Source organism: Pseudorasbora parva, chromosome 2, assembly GCF_024679245.1.
Source record: "Pseudorasbora parva isolate DD20220531a chromosome 2, ASM2467924v1, whole genome shotgun sequence".
NCBI lineage: Eukaryota > Metazoa > Chordata > Actinopteri > Cypriniformes > Gobionidae > Pseudorasbora > Pseudorasbora parva.
The window spans coordinates 21,261,206-21,274,090 of NC_090173.1; the positions used below are offsets into that span (position 1 = coordinate 21,261,206).

The window sequence follows — 12,885 nt, forward strand, 5'->3', positions numbered from 1 at the left end:
TTTAGCAGGAGCTGTAACTGTAATAGCATGGTATTCAAATGAGATGTTATTACAGAGAGAGGTGTGGGTTGAGTATTTCCAATTGTTTGTGATAAGAAAACCTGTGCCTCCACCTCTGCCAGTGTGGCGAGGGGTGTGTGAGAAGGAGAAATTGTTAGAGAGAGCAGCAGGAGTTGCTGAGTCTTCTGGACGGATCCAGGTCTCAGTCAAGGCCAAGATATTCAGATTGGAATGAGTGGCGAAGGCTGGAATGAAGTCAGCTTTGTTTACAGCTGACTGACAATTCCATAGACCCAGAGAAAAGGAGGGAGGGATATTAGTAGAGGAAGGAATAAGACGCAGATTAGCAGTGTTGCGCTGCCGTCTGCGTCTGATAGTGGAGCGAGGGGTAGAAATAGTGGGTATGTATTGAAAGCACATTGTGAAAAGAGAGAGAAGGAGAAAGAGGATAGAGAAATAAATAAATACTTAAGTGCGTTCTCGGTGTTCGTTCTACGGTGGAGTCGATCGTAGGTCGAGTCGAAAACGAATGTCTTTACACTTGTCGGTCTTCACATGAGGCGGCTGAACACGAGGGCTGAACGCTCCCGCTGACACTACCGCGACAGCGCTGACACGCTTATTAAATACACACTGATCACTACTTGAGGGATAGCAGGTGTGGACGCTTTTATAATTATCCCAAAGATTAATCAACGCAACGGTCTGCCAACGACTCAAATCGAAACCAAACTATCACTCACTACCTGTGCTAAAAGCCAACAATTATTATTTAATAACGGCTGGTGATTGCGTACAGCGCGCTTCAAACTGCCCTGGTTAAAGTGCAATTTGTGAGTAGCTCACGGAACAAAGTTATGAATAAAAGGAATAAGTGCAGAAACGAAAATGTATCTTCCTTCTAGTAATTAAAACACCAAGCAATACAGCAAATACAGAGTATTTCGGATAGACTTACTTGCGATTCGAGCTCCTTCTATGACCGACGCGCTTCTCCTAATGGCCGGCTAACTTGCTCGGCTTTAAATATACAGTTTTGGAACAATGGGTTCACGGAGAAATTAAGGAATAAGTTATGGAGGAGGAGGAGAAGTACATAGGGAAAGACGAGGGAAAAGACGAGTTAGAGGAGCCAATGAGGGGTACTCTGCCATTCAAGGACCCTATAACACTATGCTTCTCCTTGCTTTTATTGACAGTCTAACGCCGCATTCACACGGGGCGTAGGCGTTAACGCTTGACGGAGGGCGTGGCTGAAGCTGGGTGCTGACGCGATCGTCATAGTGACAACAGCCAATCACATTAACTTGCCGCTTGGACCAAAACACAACACAAAAAAGCACATTTTTTGGTTGTATGTGCGAGTGCGATTGCCCGTGTAGTTGTTGTCAGCGCACTGCACAGGTGCACGAAGCTGTTAAGTACATTAAATCCTGAAAAAGCGCCGACAGCGGGAAGAATATCACGTAGTGGTCCAGGAGCTGCGTCTGGATTTTTAACGGTCTATGGTCTGGATGGTTCACGGAGCAGTAATGAACGCAATTGGCTAGTGTCTGCTGTAGGATATTTGCATACGGCGATCTGATTGGATGACGCCTGCGCTGGCGCTTGAAAAGTTGAGAATTCTTCAACTTCTGCCGCTTGCAACGCGAGTGAAGCGCCGCGACGGAACCCACAATTCAGTTCGGCAACGGATGATGTCACCCATTCAAAGTAAATGGGAAGCGTTAACGCCTACGCCCCGTGTGAATGCGGCGTAAGAGAGCATTTGTTCCAGCTGGACTTCAGGGAACCAGCACAGCCGGAGCAGACTCACAATAAGTGTTGTTTGGGATAACGTCAGCTTCCATCTTGTTTGTGACTGGTTTACCAATAACCCAAGGTTTTCAAACATCTTTCTGCCTGCATACTCTCCTTTTCTAAACCCGATAGAGGAGTTTTTTTAGGCATGGCGGTGGAAAGTCTATGACCGAGAAACTTATGTCCGAGTTCAACTCCTCCAGGCCATGGAAGAAGCCTGCCATCACATACAGTATGCAAGCCATGGATGAATCAAGATTATCTGGCCTGACCCAGACCATTGTGTAATACATGAATGAATAAAAACGTGCAAATTTATACGCGTCTTTTGTATTCATTGTTCATCATGTGAAAAGGTTTTCTTTCTTTTTTTTGCTACAAGCAACACAACTTACACATGTTTGGAAATGTTACTTTGAATTTATTGCACCAGTGTGTAAGACTATATTGTAGTGTGTGTTAGGGGTGTCCATGGTTAACCGATTAACCGTTAAAAATTGCGTAACCGAGTGAAACATTTTGCTCGGTTAAGTGGCGTCAATGACGTGCTTTGAATTTAGTTGTAATATATTTTTGCACCAATAGAGACCGCCAGAGCGCTCCCAGACAGTAATATCCAGAAGAAGAAGTCCTGACCAGCTTAGTTTCTAAGCGGGCAAAGAAAAGTAGAGCGTGGTGGGAGCACTTTAAAATTGAGAGTGACGGGGCAAAATGTGAGTATTGCAATGCAGTGCTTACCGCATTTTTCAGGCTATAAGTCGCACTGGACTATAAGTCGCATTAGGGCAGAAGCAGAGCGGGAGCCGCGCGCGCTGTGCAAAACGGATCAGAAGAAAGAAAGTTTGAAGTGAGAAACTTGTGAGGGACTAGTGAAAAGCAGAGGTTACTTTAACTGTAATGAAGAAAACAAAAAAAGTTAATCGTGGACTGAAAGCAAGATGGTCAGAGCTGAAGGAACGAGTCCACAGATGCTTGAACTCTCTGCCGGGAGAAGCTCAGCCGCGCTAGTCAAACGCTGTGTGAATCGTTCTCGGCTGCATATTTTACTACATGCCCTAATCATACAGGCGCCCTCGCGGCACCTTGCATTGCTCGTGAACTGGAGCGCATCTCATCCTAATTTAACGAAACTCAGCGTAGGTCTCACATACATGAAATATATCTTAAGAAAGCTTGAAATGTCTTTTAACAATTTAAAACGAAAAGAAATAGGCTACTCTCTGATTAGGTAATCCATGATGTGCATTTCTCTCTATAGGCGCGTTCATTACGGAGATGGCGGTCGTCAACTTAATAAACTAAAAATAATAACCCTGATGCACACTATGGTTAACCGAGTATTAACCGCTAAGGGCATCGGTTAACGGTTAATGAAAAACTTGAAAATGTGCAGCCCTAGTGTGTGTTTTTCTGAGGGCTTGTGTGTGTTTTCTGAGGACAAAATACGTTTTTTTTTTCAGCAAGAGTGAATGGTTTTAGTTTAGAGCTCCATTATGACCTGAAAATAGGATGTTTGGGGAATTGGGTAAGATGTTATGGATCTGTGTGTACTGTTTTGATAGTATGAGGTATAGTTTCAAGAAATGTGTTTAAGCAATCGAGAAAAACTGTAAAGTATTATATCTCTGTGACATTGTAATTCTTGTTCTTTGTTGATATAAACCTGCAGCCAGTCAAAATCTATTGAGCAGTCAGTACAGTTCAGCACAATATTTAGGGCCATTCAATTTGTTCATTATACAGCCTACAATGCACTGCACATATATTGGTTGTGTCTCATCATTTGAAACAAGTTAAATCACTTTGGAGTGGCTGTGTTCATTCAATGACATTGTGTTCTCTATTTGTATTTGATTGTTGCCACTTGAGTTTACCCAGTATGGATGCCATGTGCTTTAGAGTGCAGAATGTGTTTTGAGAATGAAGAAGGTGTTTAGTTTAACTGAAAAGTCTGAGATCTGCAAATTGTGTTTTATCATGTGAAATGGATGAAGGTATTGATATCTGACTGCACAATTAGCTTAAATGAGTTCAGGCAACTGAGAACTTTGTTCAGCCGATGGGTTTCAGTGTTTGAGCAATTGAGAAAAACTGTAACTAATATTAAGTTAAACAAGCTTAACTTTCCACAAATAACATCAAATTCAGGACTTCCTTGTTTATCAATAATTACTTACAGTTCTTTTCCAATTGATAACACACAATTTTGCAAACTAGGCTGGTTTTATCAAAATACTTAACACAATTCACAAAACCATGCACCTAAACTGCAAAACTCCTCATACGTCTTGCAAAATGAGGCACTGCAATCAGAACTACATATTGCATTATCAAAATCAAACTTTTGCATGAAATGGCACACACTTCATTCATATTACCAGATTTTTGTCTAACCAAATACACAGGCATAATGAAAAACACTCTCATAGTTTGTTTTGCCATAATAATAAAATATGTTGTTCAAATTATAGAACATTCTACAGATTGCTCACATGCACAGAAAAATGAGCAGATACACACATGCTGTTGAAACATTTATTATTTAAATTGTTTGTAATTACGTGTCGTGAACCAGTTTCACCTTCGACTGAAGCTCACATCAGGTGCTGCACAGCGGTTAAAGACAGAAGACAGCGGTCTATACCCTCACCAGACAGCACTTACACTACAGTACACTAATGTTCGACGCCTGTTATAGATGATGTGCAAATCATTTACAAAGCTTTCTGCATCCCCTAAGCTAAAATGTAAACCATTCACTTGTACATTTGTTACATATCATTTGTAGATATGTCTGACCTTTTTTACATTGCTTGTATGTGAATACAAGTCATTTACAACACTTTCCACAATTACACAAATTGTCTTTTTTTTGTACAATACACAATTGTTTTGCATTCCCTTGAGAAATTTCTCGGGAGAACGCTAAAGCATTGCCAAATATTTTTTTCTCCCATCTAATTGCTTTCCCCTTCATGTCTTTTTAGGGGCTCTGTACAAATGTTAGCCTATGATAAGGCCTAGGAAAGGTAATCTTGCATCATGATATTACTGGAGTTTAAAGATACTTTTAAACTCCCTCTTGAATATTTCTTTCAGCCTAAAGGTCATTCTACTAAAGTCATCCTAAAGAGAAAATAGAGAGAGAGAGAGAGAGAGAGAGAGAGAGAGAGAGAGAGAGAGAGAGAGAGAGAGAGAGAGAGAGAGAGAGAGAGAGAGAGAGAGAGAGAGAGAACAAACAAACTAAAATAAGACAGTAAATTTAAATGGTTCAGACTTCCATCATTAATTAAACTTGTAAAAAACAAAAAGTAAGAAAACAAAACTCACCCTGTTGGAAGTGCAGTGGTGAAAGACGAATTCGATATCTGAGAGAAACTGTTGCACGGTTTGATAATCATTATTTTCCAGGTTTATCTTCACTCTGCCCAGCATCATGGGACCACAAATGTTCTCACTGTTTTCTGGAACCTGAACACCAGCAGTGGACACGTCTCATACTGTACATTTACATTAAATAATGACACAGAGGCAGATGAAGCTGCTAAAGGTGAAATTTACATTGATGCAGGGGTCAGTCACGCTCTCATGTAGCAGGTGTAACAGCAAACACTGGCAGTGCTGAAAGAGAAAAGACAGACAAACAAACATATCTGTAAGTGTTAAAGGAATAGTTCTCACAATTTTCCTTTGTATTTTTTTTCCCCTAAACGGTCAAATAATTTTTTTGGACCCCATTGACTTCCATTATACAGACAAAAAGTTTTACCAGTGTGTACTGAGAGACTGGACTGCTCAAAACATCCTGTTGGGTCTTTTGACTGGAATCCTCCATATTCTTCATCACACAGAATGTGCAGCTCCACTGGCTTATGTACACACAAAACACACAATATTACACAGAGTCAAATATGATTTATCTAAACCAGCATGTTCTCTCTCTCTCTCTCTCTCTCTCTCTCTCTCTCTCTCTCTCACCCAGGTGAGTCTCCATCTACAGCTGGAATGTGACATTGTGAATGAAAAGCTCGTGGACATTCATCACAGCACACGAGATCTCCCTCAGAGTCACACACGAAACACACGTCATCATTCTGCTGAGACAAGAGTTTACATTAATGTTTTAACTAAATCCGTCTCTTTGTACAATTTAGAAATTATTTCAAATAAATATTTTCAAATAAGGCAGTTTCAAATAAGGCCTAATGTGGCCTAAATAGTCCATGAGCCCAGGCCACAATTTTCACTAATTGGTACCACCCAAGGTATATATACTTACTGAATATTTGACTTGCTGAAACTTTGATATATATATATATATATATATATATATATATATATATATATATATATATATATATATATATATATATATATATATATACAAATCAAAAAAATGATTAAAAAAATTTTTTTTAATAATAATAAAAAAAATTGTTACATTCAGACTGATAACCCGACAGGGTTCTTGCAGGTTTAGTCCATGAGCCCAGGCCACAATTTTCACTAATTGGTACCACCCAAGGTATAAGGTATATATATATACAAATCAAAAAAATGATTAAAAATTTTTTTTTTAATAATAATAAAAAAAATTGTTACATTCAGACTGATAACCCGACAGGGTTCTTGCAGGTTTCAGTTTTTTCAAGAAAAAAATTGTTAAAAAAAAGTTTTAAAAAAATTGAAGTTTAGGACCTAATATTTCAATTTCAGTCATTGAAAAATCATTCATTTAATTTAGAGCAAATCACATTAGTAACGTTCCACACCCAACAATGTGCCAAATGCAAAAACCTTAGGCCCAAAATGAAAATAGGCTAAAACAAACTTGCCCTCAAATGGAATAGATTTAATCTAGTATTTATTTACATTACAAAACAGCATTAATAGCCTAAAAGAGATTGAACAGGCTACTCACACTCAAGGCTACACGATGTTTGTAATTATTCTGGTTAAATATTATTTTCTTTTTTTTTTTACAAATGAAAAGTGTCTGTATATAACATTTTGTGTTTATATATTAATATGACGAATAGTAATCATTATGATTGATAAATAAAAATATGTAACAAAATTTACTACTGATCACAAAGCCGCACTTCACTTACACACTGGGCATAATTTACTTAAATAAAATCGCAGCCTTTGCGCTTTCATAATCACACATTACATTATACGGCCCAGTAACAGTACGAATTAATTCCATCTTTATAAACGGCCCAATCCAAATCTTGCCACATAAGCGACATGTTGGGCCTGCAAGGGAACGTCTTCATGAATCAGGGAACATCACTTGGAAAAGATTGCTAATCTCACTGTTGCTATTAAATGATGGTGTTTAAGCGAGCCTCGTACCTGGAGCTGGGAACCGCTTGTAACCAACAGTGGAAATCGCTGTGATCTAGCCATGCCTTGTTGAAAGTACACTTTCCCATTTTCCACATGCAGCTGAACTTTAACAAACTGTGAGGAGACGCAGACGTATTTCGTAGTATCATATTTGTAGTTTTATCACCATGTACCAACTCCAGTATCCCCCAGAAAGAACTGTGCGGCTGGCGATTCTGGAAATGAACGAGGAAAAAAACTTTTTTGGACCTGACTAAATTAAATTTAAGACCTTGGATGAAAAGCTGGGGAAAAGGGACCCCGCGGGAACCCTGCCCGAATGTTGCTGGTTTGATTCTTAATACCGACAGGAAATGACTGAGGTGCCCTTGAGCAAGGCATCTAACCCCCAATCGATCCCCAAGGCACCCCAGCAAAATGGCTGCCCACCGGTCCTGATGTGTGTGCACTAAATTGGATGAGTTAAATGCAGAGGACAAATTCCGAAATTTGGGTTCCCATGCTTGGCCTTCACATGTCACTTTCAAATGTCAGTAGATGTGATAAGTTCAGGTTTTCTTACTAGGTATTGATCCAGGTTTTCGCAGATCTCACAATCACAGTTGACTGTATGTGGTTCCAAAACTCTTTCCTAAAAGTATGTGAAAACAGTGTTTTATAAGTATATACAGTTTTTTACAGCCATGTCAATTTTTTTCAAAGACATTTGAACACCACATATTTTTATTTTCTGACAATTATTACTCTTTTTGCTTTTGTTGTTGTTCTACCATTATAAGTTTTCCAAGAGTCATTCCGTTGGATGCAATGTCTTTCCTCCATGTTCCATCTGGTTTGTTCAATCTGACGAACTCCTCAGGGCTCAGCCAGAAGTTTTCTGTTCTTATGCATCTCCCACAATGCCCTGGGATAACAATTGGAGCTCTGAACCACTTTTTAGTAAAGCAATTAAAGCAGAATTTTGCTGTACTATGTGCACTACATTATTTTCAGTACATTAGAGTTTTAACTCTTCTAGATCAGCATTAGAAAAATGCTGCTGGACATTTTCTCAGATAACCTTTTTTTCATTATTGCTCAGTGACTTTTAATCAGCTGCTGTAGATATACAGCACTGGAAAAAATTAAGAGACCACTTAATATTGATTTTTCATTGTTAGTGGTCTCTTAATTTAATTTTTTCCAGAGCTGTATGAAGTCAATTCTCAAAATGTGCACAGGCGTCCTATCAGAGGAACCATGGGTATAGTTCATCATGTTAACCTAATCTAGGCTTAATCTAAGCCCTGTCTGTGAAACCAGGCCTGAATCTAACAAACTTCTTTTTGTGGCTTATTTTGTTTGAAGGGTGTGCTTATGATATCTTTAACATAAATAAAACTTTGTTTAATATTTTGTATCGAATGCACACTTTAGGCACACACTTTTATGTGTGCCTAAAGTGTGCAAATATATTTGGAGCCGCTGTAGTTATAAATACATCTAACTGTCTAATGGCTAACACATTTTTTTTTAGTAGAAATTCATTGAAATGTGCCCACTCACACACCTGAGGCAAAGCGATGTTTGTGTAGAATGCCAGACTCAGAACCGCAGGTAACAGGTAGAGTTGGACCTTCAAACACGCTCATGTCAATACCACCGCCACCACCATCATCTTCATCATCATCATCGTCGTCATCTTCATCATCATCATCGTCGTCATCATCAACATCGTCATCATCATCATCATCCCTCCCTTCTGATTCTATAACGAATGCAGGAAGACAGAATATGAAATAAAACAGAAAAACAATCATAAACCTTTATATTAATAATAAGCATATTGTCTAGTTAGCATCATACTGACTAGGGCTGGAGAGGGACAGCTGTCTTTTGGGCTGTGAAAACAAAGATGCAGACACATCAGTCTTTTGAAACATGGGGAAAGATCTTGCAACCCCGTTAAGCTTAACTTCTGTGTTTGAAAAAAATACATAAAATTTTAGCTAAATATGATTTTCAATCAGGATCAACCTTTCTTCTTCGGAGCCGGCCAGAAACAGGTGAGGATTCAGGAGAATTTTCCTTAGCAACAGATAAACACTGATTGAAAAAAGGGAGAAAACAATCTAATGTGTATTATTGAACCATGTATATTCTGTGCTAGCCAAACCTGTTCATTCTGAACCCCCCTTTTCTTAATGGACAAAATACGTCCATCCTATGAACAGAATTAAAAGACAAAGATCTGCTCAGCTCGATATTGATACACAGTGTGCTCTCAGTAATATTTTTTTTCACCTTATTTTAGTTACAAATTAAAATGCACACACATAAATGTGGATTTACTAACAGTTCAATCATAAAATCAGGGTATGTAAAACAATAAGTGAATGCGAAACATGATTGAGTGGTGAATTAGTCAAAACTGCTCTTATCACCTCAATACATTTCTCGAGTGAAACACCATCACAACAGATGCTTTTCTTCCACTTTTTGTTCTTCCCTTTTCCTCCAAACCTCTCAAACTCAGTTGGCTTGAACCACTGGCCTTCACTGAAGATGCAATCCTGAACTAAAGACAGAAAAATGTATACAGTTTATTCAGCCACTGCCTTTTGGACTTGTTTTAGAACATCTTCTAAATATTATCCAAAACAACAAAGGACTTATCAAACCTGCACCTATGCTGTCATTATATTTCTCCACATACAGGACACCTTCTTTATCACCACAGGTGACGAGAAGTTCAGATTTGTGGCTGGGTTCTGAAACAAAGGACAGGAGTTTCAGATCAAAAATATTACACACAGCAGTGTTACATGTATAACTCTAATCGTTTTGTGATGTTATTGTTGAAATACATTTGGAAAGCTCACTCAGGGTCTTTGGCTACCTTCGGTGTGTCTCTTCTTGCTAGGAATACAGAGGGAGGATGAACCTGGCTGCTTACAGCTTTGCTTCTTCATCTTCCTTTCCCCCCGTTTTTTCCTTATTTTTTCTGTGTCATTATCACTCAGACTTTCAGATCCTGTGCTGCTCCATGAACTCCAGTCTGATTCTGATTCAGACTCTTCTTCCCTGTCCTGTGGTTCTCTGAAAGACACTTAATATTTATTATACATTTCTCATGGAGGTTATAAACGTGACCATAATCTTAGCAAGAATACAATTAAGTGTGTCTTAATTGATTTTATAGGTACATTTGGCTGTTAGTTACCTGACCAAAATATATAACAGGAACATGACTGCACAGTTTACTGAAGGAGGAAATTATTTTATAATGGGAGAGGGAAAAAATTACTAGAAAAAATTACTATAATTTACGACAGTAGAACAATTACTACTGTCTTGTTAAAATAGTTGTGTTACTTTTAATAATTGTATACTATTTTACAGTACACAAAAATAATCTGTAGACAAGTGATTTTATGAGCGAGACAATAATATTTCCCTCATTATTTCAGCTTTATGAAGTGGACTTAATCGTCCATGCTATTTTGTTTGCAGAAAAGTTGTCATGAACAAAATAATAAATACACATGAAACATGATGAGACTGAGATCTAATGAATTGCTACTGAAACTGAAACGAAACTGAAAGTGACTTCCTCGGCTGTTGTTTTTGGTATTTGAGCAAGACAAAGTTTAAAAAGATAGCAGCTCATAAAATACTAATACTAAAATACAAAACACTACTAATAATTCAATTTAGGTGCTCACCTTGCTGTGGCCATGACTTGCTGTCTGTTTTTGTTCCTTCTGTTTCTTAGGCACAGATGACATACAGACCCTGTCAAATCCTTTTTCCTTTTCCATGCTCCACCTAACCACACCTTTCAGTAGGTCTGCATTCCTAATGCGTCACTCAGGGACTATTCCACCCCATCACTTTCTAAGGAGAACAACAAAAAAGTGTACTTGAGGTGAAGACATGCATCATTCGGAAAAGAATAGAAAACTCTTTCAAATTATAAGTCAATTTCTGAATTTAAATTTAGTTCAAATTGGAATTCATTCATGTTAAAAATGCTACATGTAACAAAGTAAAATATACAGGAATGTATTAATAGAAATAATAAATAGATCATTTAAACTAGTTAATTAATTAAATATAATAATTTTAACTAGAAAAGCAATGCAAGGCAGGATTTCTTTGGAGAAATATGCTAGGACTGGGTGAAAAATATAGATTTCTGGATTTTAATCGATTATCATTTTTACGAACCAATATTGATTCTTAAATCCCAAGAATCGATTTGTTCAGCCCGTTTCAGTTGATTAATGAACGGGACAGCATGCCTCCCATCCCAGTAAATGGCAATAGTCTTTGTGCTTTTTGTTACTATTGATATGAAACAAAGTCTCTGATTTCAAATTACATCCATTTTATTACGAAATAAATAAATAACGTTGTGGCGGTGAGATCATTTTGGCTCAGATCAAGAGAAGCAGCACGAAACGCACATGAGCTGATCTTCTCTTCCGCCTTAATGCCAATTACACCGTAAATAAACATGAATGAGTATCTGAAATATATATATATGTGTATATATATGTGTGTATATATATATATATATATAAATAATAATTTAGTGCAATTCAAGTGTTTGTATACAAATCAGTAAAATTACCTTTAATATTATAGTAGGCTAATGTAGGCTGACCTCTGACTCCCATGGTTTACTCCTACATTAGTTAAGAGATTTGTTTTCCTTGATTAAATTGTATTTTACTAATATATCCAAACTAATCAATACTGAATCTAATCATAATTAAAATCAAATCGCAAGCTTGTGAATCAAATTGTTTATGCGGTGTATTAACATGCTTTAGGACAACCATGTACAAATTCAGTCAACACCATTGCTCCTTAAAACTATTTTCTCCTTAAAACTGCAGTGAAAAAAACTCCTTTGTACATCACTCCATGTCAAACTCCATGTCATCAATACTATGCTGTGAAGCAGGGGAGTCTCAAGAGAAGCCAGGTTATCCCATCATTATTTTCTGTTGATATGAAAAATTGGGAACATATAGCGCAATATAGCTGGTGAATTATGTACATGATATATATTTATGGTGACCAGATTTCTCATGGTGGAATACAGGAAAGGATAGGGATGGACTGTACCCATTTATTATTTCATTAAAAAAATGTATCATATAGTTATTTTGTTTTGTTTTTATAAAAAAAGAACAAAGCAGCAAATGTCAAACAATAGGATGATTTTATTTAATAAACTAAATTTTTCAAGTAGCCTACAATAGGCTAATTAAACATGTATACATTTATTTAACATCTTTTGTTGTTTGATTAACATTAATGACACAGACAGGTATTTTAGGCCGCTGTCACTTTAAGACTGAATGCTAGGATCTAATAGATCCATTTAGAAAAGTTACATCACTTGCAGCTGCGAGCGTATAGCAGCTGCAGAAAAATAGTGTTACAAGCGGAGGAAAATGGCCATAAGTCACAGAATAAGATTGATCCAGATTGCTACAGAAGAACTCAACTGTCATTTTCTGCAACAAGGTAGGCTCCGCCACACACACACACACACACACACACACACACACACACACACACACACACACACACACACACACACACACACACACACACACACACACACACACACACACAATCGTTGTTTGCAAACACAAAATAGGTCTGTAGTGTAGACTGACATGATCTACTCCAGGCTCTCTAATATCCCACCTTTACAAACTGCAAGTTAATCAATAA

General features: G+C 37.6%; 2 protein-coding genes across 2 annotated transcripts; both read right to left on the bottom strand.

Annotated features, from left to right (window-relative positions):
- Positions 1-4,848: 4,848 nt before the first annotated feature.
- LOC137048797 (nuclear body protein SP140-like protein) lies at positions 4,849-9,074 on the bottom strand. The gene is made up of 9 exons (XM_067427083.1): positions 9,002-9,074; positions 8,702-8,899; positions 7,923-8,056; positions 7,715-7,783; positions 5,779-5,894; positions 5,570-5,669; positions 5,362-5,421; positions 5,131-5,271; positions 4,849-4,926 (listed from the first exon to the last, which is right to left on the bottom strand). The coding sequence occupies exons 1-9, from the start codon at positions 9,072-9,074 to the stop codon at positions 4,849-4,851; spliced, it is 969 nt and encodes a 322-aa protein (XP_067283184.1).
- A 79-nt stretch (positions 9,075-9,153) lies between these two features.
- Positions 9,154-10,944, bottom strand: LOC137048804 (nuclear body protein SP140-like protein). The gene is made up of 5 exons (XM_067427096.1): positions 10,857-10,944; positions 10,031-10,230; positions 9,813-9,902; positions 9,576-9,709; positions 9,154-9,237 (listed from the first exon to the last, which is right to left on the bottom strand). Exons 1-5 carry the CDS (start codon positions 10,868-10,870, stop codon positions 9,154-9,156), a joined length of 522 nt encoding a protein of 173 aa, XP_067283197.1. The 5' UTR covers positions 10,871-10,944.
- Between the last annotated feature and the right edge of the window lie 1,941 nt (positions 10,945-12,885).

Coding starts and splice junctions, on each gene's coding strand:
- LOC137048804 (XM_067427096.1), bottom strand. Junction 9,903..10,030: donor CAAGAAGAGACACACCGAAG/GTAGCCAAAGAC, acceptor CCTTTGTTTCAG/AACCCAGCCACAAATCTGAA. Junction 9,710..9,812: donor TAATGACAGCATAGGTGCAG/GTTTGATAAGTC, acceptor TTCTGTCTTTAG/TTCAGGATTGCATCTTCAGT.
- LOC137048797 (XM_067427083.1), bottom strand. CDS start 9,074: ATGTTTCAAAAGACTGATGTGTCTGCATCTTTGTTTTCACAGCCCAAA. Junction 7,784..7,922: donor CTCTTGGAAAACTTATAATG/GTAGAACAACAA, acceptor ACATACTTTTAG/GAAAGAGTTTTGGAACCACA. Junction 5,422..5,569: donor CAGTCTCTCAGTACACACTG/GTAAAACTTTTT, acceptor TTTCTCTTTCAG/CACTGCCAGTGTTTGCTGTT.